The 25,883-nt window shown below is 64.3% G+C and overlaps 4 protein-coding genes and 1 non-coding gene across 9 annotated transcripts in view; 1 reads left to right on the forward strand and 4 right to left on the reverse strand.

The window, feature by feature from the left end:
- The first annotated feature begins 7 nt into the window (after positions 1-7).
- Positions 8-5,437, forward strand: ILK (integrin linked kinase). Of its 3 annotated transcripts, none has more exons than XM_046940533.1 (13): positions 8-71; positions 699-798; positions 1,954-2,119; positions 2,350-2,445; positions 2,595-2,691; positions 2,778-2,861; positions 3,086-3,171; positions 3,440-3,549; positions 3,733-3,860; positions 4,071-4,222; positions 4,292-4,391; positions 4,485-4,615; positions 4,784-5,437. In XM_046940533.1, the coding sequence occupies exons 2-13, from the start codon at positions 710-712 to the stop codon at positions 4,931-4,933; spliced, it is 1,389 nt and encodes a 462-aa protein (XP_046796489.1). In that variant the 5' UTR covers positions 8-71; positions 699-709; the 3' UTR covers positions 4,934-5,437. The 3 variants fall into 3 exon arrangements, with proteins under 3 accessions (XP_046796489.1, XP_046796518.1, NP_989525.1); XM_046940562.1 differs by having other exon boundaries at positions 731-798; positions 4,101-4,222; NM_204194.2 differs by having other exon boundaries at positions 18-71; positions 4,101-4,222.
- Positions 5,438-5,907: 470 nt separating this feature from the next.
- TAF10 (TATA-box binding protein associated factor 10) lies at positions 5,908-8,190 on the reverse strand. Its single transcript, XM_015280926.4, has 5 exons — positions 7,950-8,190; positions 7,728-7,876; positions 7,601-7,665; positions 7,395-7,509; positions 5,908-6,066 (listed from the first exon to the last, which is right to left on the reverse strand). The coding sequence occupies exons 1-5, from the start codon at positions 8,146-8,148 to the stop codon at positions 5,977-5,979; spliced, it is 618 nt and encodes a 205-aa protein (XP_015136412.1). The 5' UTR covers positions 8,149-8,190; the 3' UTR covers positions 5,908-5,976.
- Positions 8,191-8,321: 131 nt separating this feature from the next.
- On the reverse strand, positions 8,322-12,808 carry TPP1 (tripeptidyl peptidase 1). Its single transcript, XM_015280924.4, has 13 exons — positions 12,759-12,808; positions 12,582-12,674; positions 12,366-12,505; positions 12,126-12,276; positions 11,565-11,686; positions 10,891-11,081; positions 10,509-10,707; positions 9,504-9,692; positions 9,353-9,425; positions 9,132-9,252; positions 8,904-9,062; positions 8,673-8,810; positions 8,322-8,508 (listed from the first exon to the last, which is right to left on the reverse strand). Exons 1-13 carry the CDS (start codon positions 12,767-12,769, stop codon positions 8,368-8,370), a joined length of 1,728 nt encoding a protein of 575 aa, XP_015136410.2. The 5' UTR covers positions 12,770-12,808; the 3' UTR covers positions 8,322-8,367.
- Positions 12,809-17,251: 4,443 nt separating this feature from the next.
- DCHS1 (dachsous cadherin-related 1) overlaps positions 17,252-25,883 on the reverse strand; it is a 78,651-nt gene continuing 70,019 nt past the window's right edge. For all 3 annotated transcript variants that reach the window (XM_417264.8, XM_025146979.3, XM_040706243.2), the window contains exons 16-21: positions 25,277-25,488; positions 24,949-25,103; positions 23,618-23,748; positions 22,892-23,178; positions 22,462-22,600; positions 17,252-22,215 (exon numbers count right to left, since the gene is read on the reverse strand). In XM_417264.8, coding sequence (XP_417264.5) covers positions 19,601-22,215; positions 22,462-22,600; positions 22,892-23,178; positions 23,618-23,748; positions 24,949-25,103; positions 25,277-25,488 — 3,539 coding nt within the window. In that variant the 3' untranslated portion in view covers positions 17,252-19,600. The remainder of the gene's footprint in view (positions 22,216-22,461; positions 22,601-22,891; positions 23,179-23,617; positions 23,749-24,948; positions 25,104-25,276; positions 25,489-25,883) is intronic.
- On the reverse strand, positions 17,728-17,807 carry MIR1600 (microRNA 1600). Its single transcript, NR_035086.2, has one exon. It is a non-coding gene; the product is annotated as a microRNA 1600 (primary transcript).

A 25,883-nucleotide genomic window follows, 5' to 3' on the forward strand; every position in this document is an offset into this window, starting at 1 on the left:
GGGCGCTGGAGGCGGCCGGGGCGGAGCCACGCATTGCCCCGCAGAGCCACCGCCCTACGCCGTCGGAGCCGGTAAGGGCGGCCGGGCCGGGCCGGGCCGTGCGGGCGGAGCTCTAGATTGGATCGGGCTGCCCTGGGAGTGACGGGCGGTGGCGATGGGCGCGGGAATGAGCGGGGCTCCAATGGCGGGGGAGGGGTGCGGGGACTGCGCGGCGGAGAGCGGGGCCGGGGGCTGTGCGGCAGCGCCGGGCGAGGCGGGGTGGGCGGCGGGGTCCGTGTGCGGGGTGCGGTGCGGGAGGCCCCGAAGCCGCGGCCGCTCGCGGTGGGTCCCGCTGAGCGCAGCCCCGCATCCCCGCCCGCTGCGGTGCGGCCCTGGGGCTGCGCGGCCGCTGCCGTCGGGGGCCGAGGAGCGGTATCGAGGCGAACCTCCGTACTGCGCTCGGCCGGGCCGGAGAGGGGACGCGGAGCTGCGGGGCGGTGCGGAGTCTCCTCCGGCGCTGTTCCCCGCCGCTCCCCCCGGGACGCGGCCCCGAGTGCGGGGCTGCAGATAACGCTGCGGGCGCCGGGCTGCTTCCTGCGGGCGGCTGCGGCCACCCGTGGCGCTGCAGACAGCGCGGCCCCCCCGCCGTCCGCCGCCCGGGAGGAGCGCGGGGCCCTCGGACCGCGCAGAGCGGTGCCCTCACGCAGCGCTCCCCGCAGCGACAGCCGCGATGGATGATATCTTCACGCAGTGCCGGGAGGGCAACGCGGTGGCCGTGCGCCTATGGTTGGACAACACCGAGAATGACCTCAACCAGGGGTGAGCGGGGGGGGCTGCGGGGGATGCTGCGGTCCACCCGGAGCGCGTTTCCGCTCCGTGTCCGGGGGAGGGGGTGGGATGCGGCTCCTCCCCGCCGGAGGAAGTTACCGCATCGCTGAGGCATGAGGGCTGCGCGTCCTCCGTCCGCTCCCTCGGCCACGGGTGTGCGTTGTGGCCGTGGCTGGGCTGGGGGCGCTGGGACAACCCCGTCCCCAAAGTGGCTGCGGCACGCGGTGACCTGACGTGACCCCTGACCCCAGGAGCATCACCGCCCGGCCGGCGCCCTCCCCTCCCTCCCCAGCACTGCGTGGCCCATTGCATCTCATTGCCTCCCATTGCCCCCCAGGCAGAGCTGGTGCCTCCTACTGCCCACTCGTCCCAGACGTGAGGCTGAGGGCGGGCACAGCCAGCTGCCCACTGAAGGGCCTCCAAAGCCACAGCAGCATCTCTGCTGACTGCAGAAAAGGCTGTCTGTGGGCCTTGCAGCACGTACTCCCAGCAGATGCTCGTTCCGCAGAGCCGTCCTGGCCTGGGATGTGTGGGGCTGGTAGTGGTTGTTATGGGGTGTTTGGCTCCAGCCCTGTGCTGTGTGCCGTGGGGGCAGTGCCGGCAGTGTGGGGTGGTCACTGGATGGCCCCGGTTCTGCTGGAGCTGAGGGCAGTGGGGCTGCAGCATCCCCATCCCCGCCTACCGGGCCTTAATCTCCTTTTAAGGCCCGGCTGCCGCCTCCTCCCTTACTTGGCCAGGCACGGCTGCGAGCAGATGGGGGGGGGATTGGGGGCCTGGTCCTCAGCAGCCTCCTGCCGCTCCAGCCCTGAGGAAGATGGGATGCGGTCGGGGCCCTCCTGGGGATGGGCAGAGCAGGAGCACCACTTGGGCTGTGTCCCTGCCCGGTGCAGCGCGGCCTCGGGCTGTGTGGCCGCTGCCATTGGTGGCTGAGGAGTGGGAGCAGAACACACCTCCCTGCCCAGCTTGGGGCTGCGGCATCCCTCGGGCACGAGGCTGTGCCCACCCAGCCAGGCCAGGAGCATTGGGCTGAGGGGCCCACGGAGCTGCAGGACGGCACGGAGTCTCCTCCGGCGCTGTTCCCCTCCTCTCCCCCTGAGACACGGCCCTGCGTGCTGCCCAGCACAGCCCTCACTGCTGTCCCTTCAGGGATGACCATGGCTTCAGCCCCCTGCACTGGGCCTGCCGCGAGGGCCGCTCCAACGTGGTGGACATGCTGATCATGCGGGGAGCGCGCATCAATGTCATGAACCGCGGTGATGACACCCCGCTGCACCTGGCAGCCAGCCACGGCCACCGCGACATCGTGCAGAAGGTACCGCCTCCCCAGCCACTGCACTGCCACGGCGTGCCAAGCAGGCCCTGCCCTGCTGCTCCCTGCCTCCTTCCATGCACTCGCCGCACCGCCCTCCGGGTGCCCCCGCCGCCCCCTCGCAGCCCTCGGCCCCTTCCTGGCAGCAGCCCCTGCTGCGAGTGCATTCCCCCCCTGCCTCAGTGCAGTGGAAGGGACCCGCTCTGGGTTCACCAGGGCTGTCCTGCCTGCAGCTGATCCAGTTCAAAGCGGACATCAATGCGGTGAACGAACACGGGAACACCCCCCTACATTATGCCTGCTTCTGGGGACACGACACGGTGGCAGAGGTGAGCGCAGCACCTGGATGTAGGGAGGAGTTTGTAGCACAGCAGATGGCGTGGGGTTGTGTGCAGCAGGGGCAGGCAGGAGGCTGGGTGTGTAGGAAGGGGCTGAGGAAAGGGCAGCAGCTGTGGGTGCTCGCTTTCTCCTTCCTCAGGACCTTGTGGGTAACGGGGCCTTGGTCAGCATTGCCAACAAGTACAGCGAGACGCCCATTGACAAAGCCAAGATGCCGCTGCGGGAGATACTGAAAGGTAGGAGGCTCCCACCTGCACGCAGGCCCTGCCTCTGGCTGCTGCAGCCCTGGGGCAGTGCTGCCCAACTCTTCTTCTGCCTGCAGAGCGTGCAGAGAAGCTGGGCCAGAACCTGACCAAGATCCCCTACAAGGACACCTTCTGGAAGGGCACGACCCGCACACGGCCCCGTAAGGACAGAGGCTTCCCTGCAGAGTGCGCTGCTCGCTGGGGGCACAAATCTGTGTGGTGGGGTGCAATTCGGGGGCGAGGGGCAGCAGCTGGCACAGCACGTGGCCCGTTGGGGCAAGGGAGACTCCCTTACTGCAGTGCCTCTGCATGCGCTGTGCCGGTACTGCTCCTCCGGCAGCCCCAGGACAGGAGGAAGGTCCCATGCAGTCCTCTCTTCTTACAGGAAATGGGACCCTCAACAAACTTGCTGGAATAGACTTCAAACAGCTGAGCTTGAGCCAAAAACTCAATGAGAACCAATCAGGAGAGGTATGGAGGCCGTTTCCTTGCTGGGACGGCAGAGCGCGGTGCTCCCTCAGCCCCCGGCTGTACGCAGAGCAGAATGGGTACAGCTGCTTGAGGGGCATCCAAACCCCAGCGTGGGGCCATCTGCAGGCCGGCAGCTGCCTGGGTGACCTCACACCTCATCACAGTCACTGCGCAGCACTGCGGGATCTGCGCTCTGCACGAGGCTGAGGGGTGCTCGGGGGCCGCGAGCCTCCCGTCACAGTGATCGTATCCATCTGTCTCCCTTCAGCTGTGGAAAGGGCGCTGGCAAGGCAATGACATTGTCATCAAAATGCTGAAAATTCGGGACTGGACAACTCGGAAGAGCCGAGACTTCAACGAGGAGTACCCAAAGCTGCGGTAAGCGCCAGCATCCCCAGAGGAGCCAAGGCCCCGCAGGGTGGGCGTCATCCCTGGAGGGGGGTTGAGATAGGAGCCCATGTGGCGAGCAGAGGCTGATGGGGGCAGGACAGCCATCAGAGGGGAGGGCCGGGAAGATGCAGGGCTGTGGGCAGCAACTCAGCACCATCACTTCTCTCGCAGGATCTTCTCTCACCCCAACGTGCTGCCAGTGCTGGGCGCCTGCCAGTCCCCCCCGGCCCCCCATCCCATTGTCATCAGCCACTGGATGCCCTACGGCTCCCTCTACAATGTGTTACATGAGGGGACAAGTGAGTGCTAACAGGGATGGCGCAGCTGAGGCAGCCGCTGGTCCCTCTGTCCTTGGGGGGCTGCTTCTCTGTACGCTGGGGGCAGCAGCACAGAACCCCTCCAGCTGCAACTGCAGGGTGGCCACGAGGAGCTTGGTGTGCAGCCCGTGTGCCCCTGGTCCCAGTACTGCCATCACTGTCCCCTTCCCACGTGTGGCGCTCGTTCCTCAGTGACCCCCAGTGCCACCTCCCTCCCTGCAGACTTCGTGGTGGACCAGATGCAGGCGGTGAAATTCGCTTTTGACATTGCGCGGGGCATGGCCTTCCTGCACACGCTGGAGCCCCTCATCCCACGGCACCACCTGAACAGCCGCAGCATCATGGTGAGTCCTGCTGCCTGTGCCCTGCAGGCTGGGCCGCATGGGTGGCTGTGACTGCATCTCGCTCCCCAGATTGACGAGGACATGACTGCAAGGATCAGCATGGCCGACGTGAAGTTCTCCTTCCAGTGCCCTGGGAGGATGTATGCGCCTGCCTGGGTGGCACCAGAAGGTGGGTGTGAGACAGTCGGGCCCCTCCTGCTGCTTTGCCCCCTTCCCTGCCCCTGCCCTTCTCAGCCCCTGTGCTGCATTGGATTCATTGCAGCCCTGCAGAAGAAGCCAGAGGAAATTAACAGGCGCTCGGCGGACATGTGGAGCTTTGCGGTGCTGCTATGGGAGCTGGTGACCCGCGAGGTGCCGTTTGCAGACTTGTCCAACATGGAGATAGGCATGAAGGTAAGTTGGGAAGGAGTCCAAAGCAGTCTGAGCACAGCTGGGCCGATGGGGAGCACAAGTGGGGCCCTGCAGAGCCCAGTGGCCCTCCTTCCAGAGCTCCCTGTGTGCCCACCACTGGCAGGGCTGGGTCCAGCTGGCTGATCCTGCCCTGCCCTGCCTCGCTACCAGGTGGCACTGGAAGGGCTCCGTCCAACCATCCCCCCTGGCATCTCCCCACACATCTGCAAGCTGATGAAGATCTGCATGAATGAGGACCCGGCCAAGCGCCCAAAGTTCGACATGATCGTGCCCATCCTAGAGAAGATGCAGGACAAGTAGAGGGAGGTGCCTCCCCGATGTCTGACGCTGCCGTGCTCCCTTCCCCACCACCTCCAAGTGCCTTTAACCCCAGAGCTAAGGGGGAGCAGGGACAGCCCCCTCACCCTGAGCCAGCCACGGACACACGGTACAGATGATGCTGCCTTCCCTGGAGCTGCTCTGCAGGCTTCGGGCTCTGTAGCACCGAGCTATGGCAGCACCTCCACCCTCCCTGGCAGCTGTGGGCAGACTGGGCAGGACACCTGGATGCAATCACTGAGCGTGGCGAGGCTCTGCTGCTCCGAAGCCACCTCATGCTCCCAGGCCCAGGGCAGCTCGCCTACTTGGCGGTCTCGTGTTAAAAGTGTCCGGTCCTGGTGCTCTTCCCTGCTGAGGACAGCAGGGTAAAGGTTGCCTGTTTGTGCCCAGCACCACCCCAGCTTTGCGCTTCACTTCTTATCGTTTCCATCCAGGCCACGTGGAAAAGCCGCCAGCATCTGAAATAAATATTTGTTACAAAATCTGGCCGTGGGCCCAAGGGTGCATGCATGGTACCTCTGCAGGCTGCTGTCAACAGGGCAGCGCTGGCACCGGGCTGCCCTACAGAACATCGAGCGCTGCAGCTGCTCTGTGCCAAACCCCCTGTGCTGCCTGGGGCGAGGCAGGCAGCAGGGCTGGCATCACACCCCACAGTGAGAGGAGCCTGGCTGCAGCTGTCACAGCCCCCAGATCTTTCCTCTTAAGAAACAACAGACGGGCTGCGGAGAAAAAAGCGAAGGGGAAGGCTGGGCACTTCTCTTTGCACGCTGCCTGCATCCCCGCAGCGGCTCAGGGCAGGCTGAGCCCTCCAGGAGATGCAGCTGCAGCTCCCTGCTGCACCGCCAGCAGCCGTCGCCTTCCGTTGGTGCTGAGAGCAGAACTCCGTGGGCCAAACGATGCTGCTTCACTGACAGCGGGCACGTGGGCAGGAAACAGGGGCTCTTTCCACCAAAAAAAAAAACTACCCAGTGGTTTAATGGTGCAGAAGCAAACCCTACAGAAGTCCCCAGCAGCGATCCCTGCCCTCACGTGAAGTAGTGCGGCTTTTTCACGTTGATGCCGTACTCGGCGAGGGCGGGCGTCAGGTCCTCCATGGTCAGCGTGTACTTCTTATCCTGGGGACAAAAGGCAGCATTACCCACTGCACAGACACCCGGCGCCTTCAGCCCTGTGCTGCTTTGGGGTTTTGAGCCTGGCTGTGTGCGTGCACCTCCCGGAACAGCTGGAGGCCAATGGTTGGGGCATTAACCACCTCCGCGTGCCGGAGGGCTGCACCTGCTCTTTGCCCTCAGCTGCAGAGAAATGCACCGAGCATTACCCAACACTTCCACTGCATTGCCCCTAAACCACAAATAGTGGCTGTGTGGAGTCCCAGAAGCTATTTCTATACATTTCCTCCCTTTACCTTTTTCCCCAGCATTATGGCTGGGTGCCATCAGTGGGGGCAGCAGGGCTGGGTGGCCCTTCAGTATCTCCATACCCACCACTGCCACCTCCTGCCCACCACGTTCCCTCTCAGCAGCAAAGCCCCCTTTGTGTCAGTACATGTCAGCCTTTCGTGTTGAACCATGAGGTTCAATAAGGCCAAGCGCAGGGTGCTGCATTGGGCCGGGGCAATCCCAGGTGTGTTTATACAGACTGGGGGAAGATCTCCCTGAGAGCAGCCCCGTGGAGAAGGACTTGGGGGTCCTGGGGGGCGAGAAGCTGGATGTGAGCCAGCAGTGTGCGCCTGCAGCCCGGAAGGCCACCTGTGTGCTGGGCTGCATTAAAACGGGTGGCCAGCAGGGAGAGGGAGGTGATTGTGCCCCTCTACTCAGCTCTTGTGAGGCCCCATCTGGAGTATTGCATCCAGGCCTGGGGCCCCAGTACTGGAAGAATGTGGAGCTCTTGGAGTGGGTCCAGAGGAGGGCCACTAAGATGGTGAGAGGGCTGAAGCAGCTCTCGTATGAGGAAAGGTTGAGGGAACTGGGCTTGTTTAGCCTGAAGAAGAGAAGGCTGCGGGGAGACCTCATTGTGGCCTTCCAGTATTTGAAGGGAGTGTATAAACAGGAGGGGGAATGGCTGTTTATGAGGGTGGATGGTGATAGGACAAGGGGGGATGGTTTTAAACCGAGACAGGGGAGGTTTGGGTTGGATATGAGGAGGCAGTTTTTCCCCCAGAGGGTGGTGACGCACTGAACAGGTTGCCCAAGGAGGCTGTGGATGCCCCATCCCTGCAGGCATTCAAGGCCAGGCTGGATGTGGCTCTGGGCAGCCTGGGCTGCTGGTTGGCGACCCTGCACATAGCAGGGGGTTGGAACTGGATGAGCACTGTGGTCCTTTCCAACCCAGGCCGTTCCACCACTCGGTGACCCCCCGACTCAGGGGCTCAATGGCCGGCAGTGCCTATCACTGCACTCACCCCGCGTTCACCTCCCGGCACGGCCGCCCCCCCCCCCCCCACCTTGCTCTTATTGCGGGAGCTCCCCGATGCCGTCCCCTTCATCTTGCAGTGCTGCAGCGCATCGTTGGCGATATCAGAGATGAATTTCTGCGCGGCCAACGAGATGAGGCGGATACTGCGGGCACAGAAGGGACGGCGTGGGCGGGGCGCGGCGCCGGCACCGGGGGGTGTCCGCGGGGCCCCCCGGCCGCCCCCCCCCCACTCACATGCGCGGGTCGGAGGCCTCGAAGCCCGCTCTGTTCAGGTAATACCCGGTGACGGCGTCCGGGATCTGCGGGGAGAGCAGCGCTCAGTGCCCGCCCGCCCGCAGCCCCCGCCCCGCGCCGCGCGTACCGTGGGGGTGTAATCCTCCAACTGCAGCAGGAAGTCCACGAGCGGCGTGCCCGACACCACCGGCTTCACCTCCCCGTTGGCGGCGCCGGGCGGCACGTACACGCCGTTCGACATCGCTCCTTCGGGCGGCGCCGCGGCCGAGACGGGCGCTGCGGGCAGAGACGCTCAGCGGGGCCCGCGCCGCGCCGCCTCACCCCGCGCCGCCCCCACCCCCGCACTCACCGGGTCCCCTCCCGGCGGCCGCTCCGCCCTCGGCTCCCCGCGCCGCGCCGCCCGCCGCGCTCGGAGGCGCCCCGGGGACGCCACTTCCGCCGGCGGCCGGGCTGGGCTTATTGTCGGCGGTGGGCGCGGGCGCGGGCGCGGGCGGCGCGGGGGCGGCGGGGACCGCGGGCGCGGGGTCGGCCTCTGCGCTGCAGCTCATCGCCCACCGCCCAACGGCTCCGAGCGCTCCTCCGACGCGCGTGCGCGCGCCGCGCCGCCCGATTGGCCGCGCCGCCCGATTGGCCCCGCCTCCCGCCGCGCCCCATTGGCCGCCCGACTGCTCCGCTCCCCCACGCGACCCCCCCCGGCGGTACGAGCACAGCTCAGCGCAGCTCAGCGCAGCACAGCAGAGGGCGCCGCGCGGCGGCCTTTATTGGCGTCACGGCGCCGTCAGCGCGCGCAGCAGCAGCGGGAAGTTGGGCGTCCCCCATCCCGTCACAGCGTCCCACGCCGGGCCGGCGCAGAAGCCCTGGCCTTGAACAGTGCCGTCCAGGCAGGAGAGGTGGCAGCCCTGGGTCACCTGCGGGACGGCGACGGCGTGGGGACCCCGCCGGGACGGGGCGCCCCCCGCGCCCGCCCCCCCTCCCCATGCACTCCTGGGTGTAGGGAGCCCACCCCCCCCCCGGGACCCTTCCCGGCCTCTCCCCGAACAGCGGCACTACAGCCGCTCCCCGCCCCGCTCACGTCGAACAGCGCTCCGCCGTGGCCGCGCTCCCGCAGGCGGTACAGCGCGGGGTTGAGGAAGCCGAGCGGCGGCTGCCCCCGCTGCAGGCGGCGGTCGTTGATGAGCGCCAGCATCCCCGCCACCACCGGCGTCGAGGCCTGGAAGGGAGAAACGCCTCAGCGCCGGGCGGAGCGCGGCCCCGCACCGCCACCCGACGGCCCCGCACCGCCACCCGACGGCCCCGCGCTCACCGAGGTGCCCGACACCCAGGGCAGCGGCAGCCGGTTGGTCACCACCCAGTAGTTGTCCGACAGCGCGGCCAGGTCGGGGTAGGCGCGGCCGCTGCTGTTGTAGTAGGAGCTCGGGGGCAGCTTCGGGGCGGAGCGCAGGAAGGTCCGCACGGCGTCGGCCTGGGGACGCAGCCCGGCTCAGCCCCGGCACCGCTCCGCACCGGGCAGCCCCGCACCCCCCGCCCGCACCTGGTAGTCGGGCATGGGGAAGACGTTGCTGAAGCCGCCGCCGCTGATGTAATCCGTCACTTCTGCCGTCACCATGAAAGGGTTCTTGAAAGATGTGCCGCCGACGGTGGTCACGTAGGGGCTGAGGACGGGCGGACGCTGCAGCTCCCCCAAACCCGGCCGCCCCGCAGCGCCCCCAGTCCGGGCGGCAGAGAGGAGCCCCGGGGCCGCCCCGCCCTTACCTCGAGGCCGGGAAGCTGGGCCGGAAGGTGTGGTTCCCCCCCGGCACCCTCCTGCACCCGGCGCCGTCATCACCTGCGGGCGGCCACGCGTGAGGCGGCGGCACCCGCGGCGCGGGGCGCGCGGGCGCTCCCGGCCCCGCAGCTCACGCACCCGAAGCGAAGAGCACAGTGAGGCCGCGGGCGGCCGCCTTCAAGAACTCCACGTTGACCCGCTGCAGGTAGGCCTGCGACAGGCTGTCCTCGTCGTCCCCGTAGCTGACAGAGTGCACCCAGGGCAGCGCCGACATGTTGCTGAGCAGCAGCAGCCACGCCAGAAAGGGCTCCTGGCTCTCGTGCCGCCCTGCGGGCACAAAGGCACTGCTTCAGGGGGGATCGGGGTCACCGTGCCCCCCCCAGCAGCAGCTCTGCCTCCTCCTGTCCCTGCCTGTAGAGTGCACGCAGAGCAACTCAGTTGGATGCTGCCATGAACTGCTGGGAGCGCAGCCGACAGCAGCATGGCAGGAACGGCTCCGGCTGCCCGCAGCTCACGGAAGGGTTGCACCCAGCAGCTCGCCCTGCCGAGGCCCCTCCTGCCCCTCTCCCCACTCCGTGCGGTGTAGAGCAGAGAATCCTGGCCTCCCTACTGCCCTGCAGCTGCTCAGAGCCTCTCTGTCCCCTCCCCGTACTGCAGGCAGCACAGCAGCAGCCTACACGGGGCTCTGTGCACCAACAGACATCACCACCAGGACAGGACCAGCCGTCCCGGTGCACTCAGCCCCTGGCCGTCCTCTAACCTGGACAAACCACAATGATCCACAGCACCAGCACGTGTTGGTGCAGTCTGGTTTGCAACGTGCTTCCTTCCAACTGCCCTTCGTCCACCCTATGGCAGATCCATGGGCAGGAGGTCAGCTCTCCACGGAAGGGCAGAGGAGTGAGCTGAATGCTTCACACAGCAATGCCAGGGCAGGGTCCCCAAAGCAGCTGGGAAACCACAGTACCACGGCCCCTGTGAGGCACTACAGGAGGTGCAACTCACACCAGCTGGACTGTGTGCAGCCCATCACACAGCTGGCAGAGAACAAGCGCTTCCCTGAACTGATGCGTCAGTGCTAGACCAAGCAGGACACGTGGAAGCAGACAGAGGGCAAAGTGGGCCCTGGCAGGGGTTCAGTACCTGCATTGCTGAAGACCCACGTGGAGATGTTGGCGCCTGTGCTCATGATGTACTCCACATCCAGGCTGGCCTCCAGCCCAGCCCTGCCCTGGCCCTGGTGCCCAACCACATGGTCAACCTCTGTGCGGTGGGGAAAGCCGCTGCCAAAGAGCTTCATGAACACGGCCAGGTCAGCCTGGTGGAAGTACTGCTCCAGGAACTGAGGGGACACAGAAGGACACCAAGTTCTTTCTCCCGACCTGGGAAGTTGGCTCACTGTGCTCGTGGAACATTGGCCACAGCCCTCAGCAGCTGCTGAACCCTCCCACGGCACCCTGGGAGCACTGGAGTGGTGCCCCAGCTCTGGGGTACGAGCTGCTGCCCCCTCGGCGCCGGGCAGTACCTGGGCACAGGCCTGGCTGTTGTTGGGCAGCACTCCAATGTCTTCTCTCGTCATGTTGTATCGCTTCCGAATGACCGATGGCATCACACCCAGGTGGAAGGCTGCTCTCTGCCCCCGGGACTCCATTCCTTCCTTGGCCCAGGCCCTGCTGACCACACTCCTCTCCGCAGGGAACCGGTGCAGGCCCCCCACTGGTCCACAAACAGGGAGAAGGTGCCAGGGTACCGTGCTCTGGCAAGACACGGCCCTGCTCCCCCTCCTCGCCCTGGCTGGAAGCAGAGCGCGGGGAGCACCCGTAGCACACTGCGCTCCGTGTCCTCCTGGGCTGCCATTACCCCACTGCTGCGCAGCCACCACTGCCCAGCACGTCGTGCTCTCCTCGTGCCAATGGCTGCGGTGCAGCGGCTTCCTCGTGGGAGGAGCTTTGACCCCTCCGAGGCAGCGGCACAGCAGACACCTGCACAGCCACGGCCACCTGCACAGCCAGCGCTGAGCACCCGGTGCCAGGAATGCCAGTGGGAAGCACTCAGGTCACCACCTGCCTCCCTGGGGGGCGGCCGGGACACGGCCAGAGAAGCGCTGTGCTCTGTGCGCTGCGGTGGCCCCATCCTGGCCAAGCAGTGCTCAGCCTCCCACCTGCATCTCTGAGCAGCCCCGGCGCCCCTGCACCGTACCGAAGTCGATGTGCTCTGCCAGCTCCTCGGGAACGACGTAGGGCTGCGGGGAGCGGATGACGCTGCGCTGTCCCTTCACGTAGCGGTGGAACTCAGCCCCGGGCAGGAGGCGCTCAGCCGTGCTGCAACAGGGACAGCTCACACCAGGACTCACACAGCACTGCTCGGTGCAGCCCACACCCTGCTCGCCCTTCCCACTGTCGGAAGGGATGGGCGCCTCTTCCTACCCGCATGCCTTTGTGAAACACAGTGCCCCCTATACCCGGGCTGAGCACCACAGAAGCCAACTGCAGCCCATCCCAGCCCTCCTGTTGGGACACCGTGGCTCCAAAAGCGGGCACAAGGAGGCGTGGGACAGCCCAAGCACCCATCCCACACTCACACCCATCCCACACTCACACCCGTCCCACTCACTCCCATCCCACGCGCACACCCTGGGCCAGCAGGCTGTGGCTCCTCCATCACCGGGGCTGCACAGAGCAGCCGGCTCTGGGCCACGGAGCCCCATCGGCCAGGAGGGAACGGGGTCACCCCCCTCTCCTACTGCCCAGCAGGGCTCACCTCACCGGCATGCGGCACTCCAGGAAGTCCAGAGTGGCGACGCTGCGGCAGTCCTCAACGCCGTGGCTCTGCAGCCACTTCAGCACGGCCATGAGCGTGGCCGGGGAGGGCTGCACGACGTCCCGCAGCTGCTCCACGCTCAGGTATTTCCCTGCGGGCACAACGGGGTCAACGCGCGGCGCGGAGCGCGGCGAGGCGGGGGGGGTGGGGGGGGGGAGGCGGCGGGCGCACAGTCGTTACCGTACTGCGGGGAGCGCGGCTCGGACACGGCGCGGACGAGGCGGGTCAGACGCGCGGTGCCGCGCTGCCGGAGCGCCAGGGTCAGCTGCACGTCGTGCTCGGGGCTCACGCGGCCGGCGAGGACCCATCCGGGGGGAGGGCTGCGGGCGGGCCGTGAGCGGGGGCAGCGCCGGGGGGGACACCGCGCCGACCCGCAGCTCTCAGGACGGCACCTACCGGAACGGCTGGTCCCGCTCCAGCGCCCGACCCGCGGCGCAACAGCTCCAGGTGGCCGCACACAGCGCCAGCACGGCGGGGAGCGCCCGGCACCTGCGGCGGGCAGAGCTCAGCGGGGCGGATCGGGGACCGACGCTCCGATCCCCCCCCCCCCATCCCGGCCCCGCGCCCCGTTACCCCCGCGCCATCCCGCCACGGCGCCCGGTCACGTGAGGGAGCGCATGAGTCCCGGTCACGTGAGGAAGCGACGGTCACGTGACGGGCGGACCCCGTCCCCGCCAACGGTGGCGCTGCGGGGCGCGGCTTTGCGGGGGTCGGCGCGGGTTGCGATGGCGGTGGCGGAGCGCCGCCCAACTCGTCCCTCTCCTTGGCTGGGATGCCGCCGTTATGGCTGTGCGAGGCCCCACGGGGCTGGCCTAAAGGCTGCTCGAATGGGGCTGGGGGGTCCCTGGCGGGGCTGAGGGCTCCGTACCCGCAACCACCCGGCAGGGACGGGGGCTGTGCCTGCAGGAACCGCTGCGGTGAGGGGGGGCGGAAGGCGAAGGCTGCCCACAGCGTCTGCTGCTCGGTGCCCACCCTGCAGCGGCGGGCCGGAACCCGACGGACGGGCTGCGGGCTGCAGGGCTCCTATCCGGGCTGCTCTGCGGGGTCCTGAGCGTCACCCGAGTGTCCAGCGGAGCTGGGAGGCGTGGAGCGCATCTGTGTACCGCACAGCCGGGGGTGCAGCCGCCCCAGCACCGCTGCCACCGCGTGGGGCTGCCCACAGGGCCCGGGGAGCTGCAGAGTGGGGTGCCCCGGGCGGAGCAGGGGGGGCAGGGATGGAGCGGCGCTCTCACGGGGCCGTGGGAGGGGCAGCACGAGTCGCAGCCGTGCCGCCGAGCGGTTCATCGTGTCCCGTCCAGCTGGTGCTGTCACTGCAGCTGCTTGGCTCCCAGCACTGCTGAGCAGCAGCTCTTGGTTTCCTGGGCTTGTTCTCTTGGATGTTCCCACACCGGGAGCCATCCTAATTAGTATCACAAAAGCAGGATCGTAATACTTGTGGATCCTGGGATGGTGGGAAATTCAGGCGCTTTTTGCTGCCGCCGAAGGGAGCTCTGAAAATGGTGCTGTGGAGTTTGTCACCCTGCCCGTGAGCCCAGGGGCAGCCCTCAGAGGGGGGCGTGAGGTGCTGTGACCCCTCCTGCCACCTGGGCTTGGATCACCGAGTCCTTGTCCCAGCCACAAGCGCAGATGTGCTGCTTGCAGCAGCTCCAGGAACTCCTCCTTCGTTTCCTGCTTCTGCAGAGCAGTGTCCAAGCCAGAAGGAGATGGACGGACAATGGGAAAACCACCTGCCTGGGCTGGGCTGCCATCTCTCCCACGCCGGAGCCACAGTGTGGCCGTCCAGAGCAGCAGCAGCTGCAGAAGGCAGAGGCTCTTTGTGCTGAGAGCGTCTCGAGGTGCCCCTGAAGTGGTGGCTGCTGAGTGGGGCAGGAGGAGCTGTAGCGCTCCCACCTTTCTGCCTCCTGCCCTCAGCCCCGCTGTGCAGGCAGTGCCATTCCAGCCACATCAGCTGTGCAGCTCAGGGTGCCACGCGCCCAGGCAGGCGCTGCCTGATGCAGGCCTTGGCTCTGCTCCCTTTGGGTGAAACAAGGCTGCTGAGGCATTCAGTGGGGCTGAAGCGCAGCCCTTCCTGTTCACAGAGCAGCGTTCAGCATCTCACTGGCGCTGGAAATCCACCCACGTTCCTCAGCACCTGTTTGGCTTCTGAGGTGCTTCCCCGGCCACCTGGAGGACAGCTCTCCTGTCCCATAGGAATCCATTGCTCCATACCCACTTTCTGCAGGACACCAGTGCTCCCCTTTGGGTGTCGCCCATAGCGTGAGTGTCTGTGCAGAGCCCTCGGGCATTTCTGGTGCATGCAATTGGAAACACATGTGGGGCCACTCAGAGTTTCCATGCAGGCAGCACGGTGTGGTTTGCAGCAGCTGGAGTTGGTTGCCCGCCCAAAGTCGTGCAGTTGCAGCCTGTGGGGCTGGGGGGAACAGCAGGGGGGTGGTGGGGCAGGAAGGGGCCGGGCACGGCGGGTGCAGCTTTGAGGGGACACGGGACCCAACACGGCAGGGAGGGTCAAGGACTCTGCTGAGCCCCATCTCCAGCCTTGTCCATGGGAAGAGCTCCCTGCTGTGCTGTGGAAAACTCCCAAACCACGCAGGACAGCCGCCCACCTGGGCTGAAAGCTGCTGTCATTGTCTGAATCGTGGAATCGTAGAAGGGGTGAAGGGGTGTCCTGGAGGGAGGTGGCCCCGGATACGCTTGGGGCATCCGGGGAGGTGCAGCAGACCACGATCCCCGTGCCAGGCCGTGTCTGGCTGCTCCCAGCCGTTCTGCTCCCGGGTGCACAGCATCCCCGCGCCCATCCCCAGCCTGGCTCACCTCTCCCCTCGCCCACGTGTGGCCCACTGCCCTGCTGGCTCCCGGCCCCCCGGGCTGCGTGGCCCCAACCGAGGACTGCAGCTGCAGGGAAGGGATGTGCTGCTGCTCGGTGCTGCTGCCCAGTGCTGACACGCGTTGGCCGAAGTGCTGCAGCCCATCCGGCCGTCAGCTTGGGGCAGGCCTGTAAGTGGGATGAGATTTGCGGGAGATTATTTCCTGGTGCTGTCTGGCCAGCAAAGATTAGGATGTTCTGGCACAGCTAATGACTTACAAGCATCTGCTGTCGGGGCTGCGGCAGGCTGGGATGGGAGAACCTGAGCAGCCAGCAGAGCTGCCAGGATGTCCCAGGTGGGGCCGTGCCCGCCCCCAGGGTGCCGGAGGTGCCATTCCTATGAGTGAAGCTGGTCAGGATTACCTGTGGTTGGGCAATGCGGGGGAACATCCCGAGTCACCCTCAGCCACAGCCCTGGCATCGCGTTTATAACGTCGGGGATGTGGAGGTGCTGGGTTTTGTGATTAAAGCAGCACGGAGGAGCAGCGGCAGGCAGGGAACGCTGATAAACCACACAGAGGGGACGCGTCTGCTCAGGGCTGTGACAGCAGGGATCACAACGGCTGGAGGTGGCACCCACCAAAGTGAGTGCAGGTGTGGTTGTCCTGATAAACAGATAGCAGTGCTGCCTAGCATGCAGGCACGCCCTGAGAGGCAGCATGCAGTGTGTTTTAGGGTCACACAGGACTTATTATGGGATGTGAGAAAAGAGGAATCAGTGCAGCTTGGAGAGGGGAAAAAAAGCCTGAAAACAAGGAAAAGGGGATAAAAGCAGCTGTAAGTGGATTGATGGTCGGCACATTTGTTTGGCTGTACCCTGCATTGGGCAACAGCACAGCCTGCCCTGTCTGCTTCTTAAACCCCACCGCAAAATATTTTCCTGGGGCTCTATTTTGTGTGCCTGTGTCAGCAGCTACAGCTGGATCACATGTCCCAGGGCAGGCAGTGCCAGCCTCTTAGCAGGTGGATGCAGGGTGTCAGTGCGTGTCCTTCCCAGCAGTCTCATTCTGGGCTGGGCAGCGCGCCCTGGGAGCTGGGCTGTGCGCCTGGGGTGAGCCTGCAGCAGGGAGGGAGCGGGGCGGCCCCACTTTGCTGCCACAGAGCACAGAGTCTGGGGTCAGCTGAGGCCCCCAGGGGTGCCTGTGTGTGCCGTGTGCCGTGTGCCGTGCGGGAGAACTGCAGCTGAGAGTACCCAAACGCCAGCTGGAGTGGGGCCGTGCCTTGAGGGTCCGTATGTTGGGTCCGTGTATCCTCAGCTGAACTACCTTCATTATAGTACTGAAAATCACACCCACGGGTGAAAAAGACTCCTGCCCAGGTGAAGGCCCCTCCCTGAGCACATCTGATAGCAGAAGTGCAGAGTCAGCATTGTTACGATGGTATGTCAATCACTGACCACCCATCGCCGGCAGGATAGGCTGGAAAAGTTACCAACTCTGTGTCTGTTGTGTATAAATATGGCACAGAGAGTTCCACTTGGTGTGCTGGGTTTGTGGGAAACCACTGCACAGCCAGACGTGGGCAATCCTGAAATAAACAATCGACGTCTGCTCTCAGTGTATGATTATGGATTGTGCACACGGGGCAACAAAGCTGCTTTTGGACAACATGACCTGCATGGAGTGGTGCAGCCTCACCTGCTGGGCTTGGCAGCCACCAAGAGAAAAACCTGCAAGATGCAGCTGCTGAGAGGAGACATGCACAGTGCAGCCACGAGGGGAGGAGATGCACCTGGTGTGGCTGTACATGCAGACGCGGGCATCTTGGAGAGGGCAGCAGCCAAGCCTGCATGTGTGCAGCAATGCAGGGGCAGGTACAGCTGCAGCACACCTTGCTGGAGAAGCTGGGCATCCAGACCGGGCCCACGGTGTGTGTGTGTGTGTGTGTGTGTGTGTGTGTGTGTGTGTGTGCAGTCTGTCTGCATCCTCTGTTGCGCTGAAGTCTGAAATTGCTGCATCCCCTCTCTTGGCCAAGGTCAGGAGGCAGCTGGGCTGGGCAGAGGGGATCCTGGAGCTGCCAGCTCCCAGGACACAGAGCAGCACTACGCAGCCTCTGTGCCCCCAGCAGTCCCAGCTCTGCCACGTGCTCCCGGGGACAGGCCCACAGCATGCTGCTGGGTTCCATTCATTGCAGGGGAGTTGGACTGGATGACCTTTAAAGGTCCCTTCCAGCTCGGAGGATTGTATGATTCTCGCAGTCAAGCTCTGTACAAACAAGTGTGGTTTATTAAGGCATTTCTTTGAGAAGTTGGCACTTGGGTCCAGGCTGTGCTGGAGCAGCCCAGTGTGCGGGCCGACAAGCAGCGCCCAATACATGCAGCTCAGCGAGACACGATACAAAAGTACAAACAAAGTAGAAAACAGGAATCATAGTACAATGTGTAAAAATAAATAACTGGAGGCTTGGCTCCCGGCTGGGCTCAGCAGCACACGGCTGGAACCCCCACACCAAAGCGGGGCCATGTGTCTGACCCTACCCTATGTGGCATGCAGGGGTGACCCATCCCAACATGCAGAGAGGAGTGGGGCTGCTCAGCCACCCCGGCACTGCACAGGGCTCGTGCAGCCCCTCAGGGTGCCTCTGGGCCACCCCTGTGCTGAGCAAAGTGGAACACATCCTCCCCTCCCGGAGCCACCTCAGCTCCCCACGGGCCTCAGGCATGGCCCCATGGTCTCCCTGGTGCCACCTGATTCTGGCCCTCTGTTGTCAGCCCAGGGCAGTTCCCAGGGCTGCCAGCACCGGGGACCTGTGGGCATCACGGGGACCTGTGGTCTGGGGGCAGCATGGTGCTGGGGTGCAGGGCTGTGCTGGGACCTGTGGTGTGCAGAGATGGGGCTGCAGGCACAGGTGGTTCTGAGTGGGATGCACAGGGGCAGTGGGCAAAAGTGGTGGTTTCTGGCTGCTGTGATAAATACTTGGGGCTGGGGTGATCAATGAGGGTGCAGCCAACGGTGCACACAGGCTTTGCACTTCAGGCTATGGAGTGGGTCTAGGAAAAGTGTGATAGGAAGGAAATTCCAAAATTCCGAAAGCAGCCCCAGATCCCCTTCTCAGACAGCTGGGAGTCCTCCCAGGCTGTGCATTTGGGGCTGCCGTAGCTCACGTGCTCGGCTCCTGATCCTCACTCTGCACCTGTAACTGTGTATGGGTCACAGCATCCTGAGCACCCAGGGCTGCAGCGCCTGGCACAAGGACAGCACTCCCAGGGCCGTGCCATGTGCTGGGGGCTGAGGTGAGCGCTGCGCAGGGCTGACACCAGCTGTGAGCTCATAGACACCAGCTGCAAACGGTGCTGGTGTGAGGATGGGGACCAGCCCCAAGGATGTGTGGCTCTGCGATTCCCACACTGTGACATGAAGGAGCAGTGCAGTGCAGCTGCTGCCCGGATGGCTGGGCACAGGGGCTGGGGATTCTGGCAGCCACCCATGCCGTGGAGGTGGCCCTGGTGTCCCAGCTCATCCTGGTGAGCACTGCAGGCTCCTGGGGAGCCCTGCTGCCCGCATCCCACACTGCATCAGGACAAGATGCTCGCTGCCACCGCATCAGCCTCAGGCCACGTGGCTTTTTGGGGTGCCCCCACCCGTGCTCCCCTGCAGCTGTAGGCTGGTCACCAGGCCAGGGGCAGACAGTGAGAGGACGTCACAGGGCAGCTGTGCTGGTGTCCTTCTCGAGGCCAGGCTATCCCTGGGTTGGCTAATGCAGTTCTGGCATTCTCCTGCCAGCAGTGCTGCCAGCCTGGTACGTGGGCAGTGCCTGTGCCCGATGCCAGCCTGCAGCCCCAGAGGGCAGCCATGCAGCCAAGTCCCAAGGCCCCCAACCCTGGGACGGTGAGCCCTTAGGTGGGGCAGATGCAGTGGTGGGAGATGGAGGGGCCTGTGGGACCCTAACAGATCACCCTTCCCCTCAACAGCCCTGGACAGGCAAGCAGAAAATGGGCACTGCCTTCTCCTCCCTGTCCAGCTAGGCCTGGGAGGTGTTTCAGACGATCAGCAAGCAGGGTCAGCCACGCTGCTTCCCAAAGACCTGCAGGCTGCTGCAGCCGTGCCAGCTGAGCAGCGAGTGGCCCTATGAGTCCCACGGGGACAGGGCCAGCGGGGACGGGGCAGCCCTCACTGCATCTGGGCTGCTGCACGGCTTGGGCAGCTGGCTGGGATAGAGCAGGGGCCGCAGGTGGCAGCGCTCGGACCCAGCTGGGCAGGGAGCAGTGAGCAGGGAGCTCCCAGCCCCTCTCAGAGCACGGAGTACCACGAAGCAGCAGCGTGCCAGGCGCTGGCCTGGGACACCACGAGCAGTACAAGGAGCCATGCCTTGGGGTGCTGGCGCTGGGCTCAGCAGTCCGCAGGGCATCAAAACGAGCACTGAATCTGCCAGACCACAGGGAGCGACAGGAGTCAGCAGTCCCAAAGCACACGGGAACCCACAGCACGTGGGGCCCTGGAATGGGCAAGGTGCTGGGAAAGCCAAACCAGTACCGTGCCGAGCAGCCCTCGGCGTGGCCCCGCTCTTGGCCCCATGTCTGCAGGGGAGGGCGGGGAAGTCTGTGGGCCCAGGCCTAAATCCTGAGCTCGGCCTCCTCAGAGGGCTCCAGTGAGTGCTCGGCGCTGATGGTGGAGGCGGAGGGCCCCTGTGAGATGCCAAAGGGGGAGACCACAGGGGAGCGGGCGGCCAGTGGGGACAGCGAGGGGGAGAAACTGGGCGACATGGCGGAGGACGAGATGGAGCCCTCGTGGCTGATGGGCGAGCGGCGCAGCGATGACGGGTGCGGGAAGGTCCTGCCTGCTGGCGGCTTGGGGGGCACGGACTTGGCGCCCGGGTGGGCCACGGAGGTGATGAGGGGCGGGGGGTCGATGCGGGGCTTGGGCTCCGCCTTGGGCTTGGTCGGGAAGGGCTTGCGCAGGGAGCTCTCATCCTTGAGGCGGGCGATCTCTGTGAAGACGCTGGCCAGCGGCTGGAACTGGGGGCACCAGTTCAGCAGGTAATCCCAATTGTAGCTGCCGCGGAGCTCCTCGTCACTGGCCACGATGGCGGTGAGCGAGCCTTCCACAGAGGGCTTGCCATCCTCCGGGAAGGTATAGTCCTGGGGCTGGGAGGAGACGCTGAGGCCGCAGCGCACGCCCAGAAAGGCGCTGCCTCCCCCATCCTCGCGGTACAGCTGCGACGTGGGCCCCGGCAGCAGCAGCCCAGAGCCCTTCTTGCTCTTGAACCACTGGGAGCTCTCCAGGGCGGCCGGCTCGCAGGAGATGTCGGACAGCTGGTCGGCGTCCTGCTGGATGCCGGAGTCGGGGCCGCGGGCCGAAATGTGCTCCTGCATGGATGCTGTGATGCTGGCCACGCGCGGGTACTCGTTGATCATCCGGATCTCGTCGTCCTCAGCTGCCTCAGCAGAGCCTCTGCCACTGGAGTGCGAGGGGTCCAGAGAGCCGCCCCGCGTGTAGGGCCCCGCCGGCTCCCCCCCGTACCCTGGCAGCGCTTGGTGGTAGATGTGCTCAGCCCCGGGGAGTGCTGGCTCCTCGTGGCCCAGCTTTTGCAGAGAGCTGCTCTGCACGTGGGCCAGGGGCCGGTCCCCCTCCGTCTTCTCGTGGCCCCGGCGGTGACGGGAGCGGACCAGCGCCAGCACGATGGCCACAGCAGCCAGCACGACCACGACCCCCAGCGAGGCAGCCACGGCCACCAGCAGCAGGTTGAGATCTGGAGCCAGGCCAAAGGAGGTGTGCGTGACGTCGATGGTGACCTGCGCGGAGGCGGAACGGGAGGCTGGCAGCGGGCTGCGCGCCTGCACCTCGAAGCTCATCTCACGGGGCTCCCTCTTGGTGCGCCCGGCCCCGGCCTGGGGCTGGCTGTCCACCCGCAGGTAGATGGTGCCTGTAGTTTGGTTGATGGCAAAGTACGGCGAGGGCTTGGCCAGGCTGTACAACACAACACCGTCAGCCCCCTCATCCTCGTCTGTCGCCAGGACCCGCCCAATGCTCTGCCCTTTGTGGGCACCCTCAGGGACCTCAAAGCTGAAGGAGGGGCTCAGGAAGATGGGATCGTACTCATCCTCCCCGGTCACCAGCACCCGCACGGTCACCGTAGCGGAGGCGTTGCCGGCATCTGTGGCCCTGACGAGGAGCTGGAAGGCTTTGGCTCGCTCATAGTCGAAGGTGAGCCGGGAACGGAGCTCCCCAGAGCTGCTGTTGATGGCGAAGGCATCTCGGCCCTCCGCCACGCCAGGCCCCCCCGCCGGCTGCTCCAGCACTGCATACTGCAGCTCCCCAAACACACCGGTGTCCGTGTCGATGGCACGCAGGGTGGTCACAAGTGTGCCCGGAGGCAGGTTCTCCCGCATGCTGGCACTCAGCACTTCCACTGGGAAGTACGGCTTGTTGTCATTGACATCCTTCACCTCGATGGCTACAGGCACCAGAGCAAAGTGCCCTCCTGGCACATCCGTGGCCTGCACCACAAGAGCATGGGATGCCTGTGTCTCCCGGTCCAGGGGCCGTGCCAGGCACAGGGCGCCTGTGCTCTCGTGGATCTGGAAGAGCCCGTGCTGGTCACCCGAGCTGATGCTGTAGTGAACATGGCCGCGGGGCCCCGAGTCGGCATCGTGGGCTGTCAGACGGAGCAGCTCTGTGCCGGGAGGCGTGCTCTCACTCACTGCTGTGCGGTACTCAGCTCGGGCAAACACAGGCGGGTTGTCATTGACGTCCTGCACGGTGATGAGCACAGGCACCGTGGTGCTGCGCTGCGGCAGGCCCCGGTCCAAGGCAGCCACGGTGAGATTGTAGACTGGGATGGCCTCAAAATCTAAGGGCTCCACAAGCACCAACGCGCCCTGCGTGCGGAGCTGCCCACCTGCCCAGGCCACCCGGCTCTCCACCTGGAAGGCATTGCCACTGTTGCCGCTGACAATGGTGTAGTCGAAGCCGGCGTTCTCTCGGGAGAGGTCGGCATCACCGGCGTCCAGCGTCAGCACGGTGGTTCCTGGCCGCAGGTCCTCAGGGACGCTGGCATTGTAGTGTGGCACCTGGAAGATGGGGCTGTGGTCATTCACATCAAGCACCTGAAGCTGAACCGTTGCCCAAGATGAGAGGCTGGGGGAGCCGCGGTCACGGGCCTCCACCACCAGTTCCAGGGTGGGCTGGTTGGCATCAAATTCCACTGGTCGGATGGTGAACAGGGTCCCTGTGAGGGCACAAAGACAGAGTCAGTACGGGGGGCCAGCAGGGAGTCGGGCAGGGTGTTAGGGTTATTGGCTGGAGGGACAGGCATGCGGGATGCTGTGGTGGTGGGGTGTGGTGGCCACAGCGACACGTCTGCTTCCCTGGCCACTGCAGGCCTGGTCAGGAAGGGCACGAGGGCCCCTTCCTCTGCAGGGGCTGCCGGAGCAACACACAGCGTGAGCCCCCCCATAGAGATGGCCCCACGCACCATTGCTGGGATCAATTGCAACATCAAGGCTGGGCACGGCCAGGTGGAAGGTGATGTCCCCATTGCTGCCCGAGTCCATGTCAGTGGCACTCATGGTGAGAAGGATGCTCCCTGCAGGGGTGTGTTCCGGCAGCGTCACCTGGAAGAGGAGGAAGCTCTGGTCAGCACCGGGTCTTCACGTGTGCACTGTCCCCATTGTCCTGGAGCTGGATAGCAGGGCTGGGAGAAAGCCTGGAGCTGGCTAGGGCAGCCATGGCTGGAGTAAGCCAGTGCAATGCTAGCCAAGGCCTTCCCCACCTCTGCACAAAGTGATCTCTGTGCCCCATAAAGCCAGGAGAGCCAGGCAGGGCACAAGGGCAGCAGCAAGGCTTGTGCAGGTCAGCCAGCGTTGTCTGGTACACGCGTGCTCACGAGTGAGTGTGGGCAGTACCTGGTAGAAGGGCTGGCTGAAGGCTGGCGCGTTGTCATTCATGTCCTCCACGATGACGGTGAGGTTGGCCTCGGTCTCGTGGCGGGTGTCGGAGGCTCGCAGTGTGAGGCTGTAGTGGCTGCGCTGCTCATAGTCCAGCGGCCCCGTCAGGGCAATGCGTCCCCCATAGCGCAGCACGCTGAACGTACCCACAGCATCACCATCCAGCACGAGGGTGTAGGAGAGCGCCGGGCCCGAGTCCACATCGTTCCCTGTCAGCTGGGCTATCTGGGTGCCAAGCAGCATGTCTGTGGAGAGGTGAGGCGTGAGCCAGCATCCCCATCTCCCCAGAGGCACTGGTTCACGTGGTGGGAAACCTGAGCACTGGGGACAGCAGGGAGATGCTGGTGGTGAAGGGGCAGGTCATGGGAGTCAGGCAGGGGGACAAGGCATGAATGTCAAGGGCAGGAAGCTGGCAGGGCAGGGATGTGCAACCAGAGTCCCCGTGGTTTGGGGCCAGGGAGGAGCTGAGTTCAGCTGGTTCCCTCAAGACACACAGCTGCACAAGCCGCTGGCACCAAGACGTCACAGATGGGGCAATGCTGGAGGGCTCAGTGAAGCTCAAAGAGCCAGCCCTTGGCAAGGGAACAGGCCTGCTGGGGGCTCCTCTCCCAGCCACAGGAGTCCACCACAACTCAGTTCCTGCTATTAGTGACACATCACCTCATTGGGCTGAGAGGCACTTACTTTCCGGGACCCGCACCTCCCAGGGAAATGGGATGGTGGGGCTGTTGTCATTGATGTCCATCACCACCACTGTCAGCGTAGCAGAGCCTACGAGAGGGGGTGTCCCTCTGTCCATTGCTGTTACCACCAAACTGCAGGAAAGCACAGAGGCACAGCATGAGGGTCACAACCGCATGTCAGGAGCAGTGTGTGCACACAGCATCTGGAACAGGAGGACACTGCACATATGCACAGGTTGGAGCGTGTAGTAAAACTGTGCACAGAATCTGGAGTGAATGGGGCAATGGATGTGCACAGAGCATCTGGAGTGGGTCAATGGATGTGCACCTATCAAGAGCATAGGATGCACATCTAGGTGTGTATTCAGAGGGCAGTGGGTTTTTGTCCAGCACCTAGAGCATATGAGCAGGCCGTGCATGTGGGCACAAGTGTCTGGAGCATCTGGTAGGCAGTGGACTAATGCACAGACATGGCATGTACACATGCACAGCTGGGGGCTTTTGCAAGGGTAGGGCAGTGGATGCACCCATAGAGTTTTCAGTCTGTGAAAGGGGCAGGAGTTTGGGACGTGTATGGGAGAAGAGCTGGGCAGAGCAAGTGGGGTGAGCAGGGGACAGATGGCAGCATTTGGGGCATGTTTGGGAACTAGGGAACACGTGGAGCCTCAGCTTGTATGGGGCAGTGATGGGTGTGTGAATGGAATGAATACCCTTGGTATTCCCATGCTTTGGAAAAGGGGAGGTAGATGTGGAGCAGTGAAGCATGGATATGGCAAAGGGAATGAGGTCTGGGTGGGGTGGTGGAAGTTACTCCTTGTATCTGGGCCATGCTCATGTACAGAGGTAGAGGAGGACATAAACTCATCATACATAGCTGTGGTTAGACTGACTGGAGGATTAAGGGACATGTACATGTGGTGAGGGACCCAGAGGACTTGGACTGAATGCAGGAGGACTTGCAAGAGGGTTGAGGTGGATGCATAGCTGCTGGGGGACACGTGGTAGGGCAGGAGGGTGCAATGTGTGGGAGTGGGCAGAAACTGAATAGATCTAACCTGTATTAAACAGGCAGGAAAGGAAATGGATGCAACTGAAGGGTCCACTGCCCCCTCCACAGTCTGCTCAGATTTCCAAAGGCCAGGCTGAACGGAGCTCAGGCTCATCTCATGGCCATCTGTCATGCCCTCATTTGATACCCAGGTTACCACTCAGTCCAGGATCCTGCTGTTTGGCAACAGCTTGGTGTGGCACCAAACAGCAAAGTATCCTCTGCAACCCTGGGGATGCTGCTCCTTTCACATCTATGGTACGAGTTGGTCTGGCCCTACTCACCGGGTCTGGGACCAGATTTCCCTGTCCAGGATGGCAGCAGTCGTGATCGTGCCAGTCTGAGGATCGATGTGGTATAAGCCTGTCATCGGCAGGGACTGGTTGATGGCGTAAGTCACCTGCCCATTCATTCCCTGGTCCAGATCATCTGCTAGGACCTGCAAAGCCATAGGAGAGATTCAGCAGCGCAGTCTGGAGCCCTGTAAGCAACGGATCTCCAAAGCCAGACATACGGATCCACAGGTGCCAGCCTTAGGCACAGCCCCCACCTCCTCCTCCTGACAGAGGCAGCCAGGGGAACCGCTGTCCCTGTTTGTGCCCCCAGTGCTACCTGGATAACCGGGGAGTCGTAGCTCTGGGACTCCCAGATGAATGCCACGTAGTTCTGCAGCTGGAAGCGTGGCAAGTTGTCATTCACATCTTGCAGGTTGAGGTTTATGGCCATAAAGCCGAAGGAAGCCGTTGTCTCTGCCTGCACCACAAGGCGCAGCCGGGGGCTGGCCTCAAAATCCAGGCTGCTGGAGTCCTGAACTGAGATGGCACCTGGAGAGACAGCAGGGTGGGGGAGAAGGGGCAAGTGATGCACCAGCACGCCCAGCTCTCACCTCTCTTGTTCCCTTGCACTTAGTCCATCCGCTGTCAGTCTACCCATTCTCAAATAGAAGAAACACACTGAGCTTCCTTCAAACCAAAAGCCTTCTCATGAGCCACAGTGAGAGGCTCTGCTGATAAATTCTGCACAGCGCTCAGGACAGACACCTTACATTAACACTAAAGCATGCAATAGTCTTCCCAGTGGGGACATCATCTGGCATAGAATCATAGAATCATAGAATCCTTAGAGTTGGAAGGGGCCTTTAAAGGCCATCCAGTCCAACTGCCCTGCACTGCACAGGGACACCACAGCTAGATCAGGTTGCCCAGGGCCTGATCCAGCC

Source organism: Gallus gallus, chromosome 1 (genome assembly GCF_016699485.2).
Source record: "Gallus gallus isolate bGalGal1 chromosome 1, bGalGal1.mat.broiler.GRCg7b, whole genome shotgun sequence".
NCBI lineage: Eukaryota > Metazoa > Chordata > Aves > Galliformes > Phasianidae > Gallus > Gallus gallus.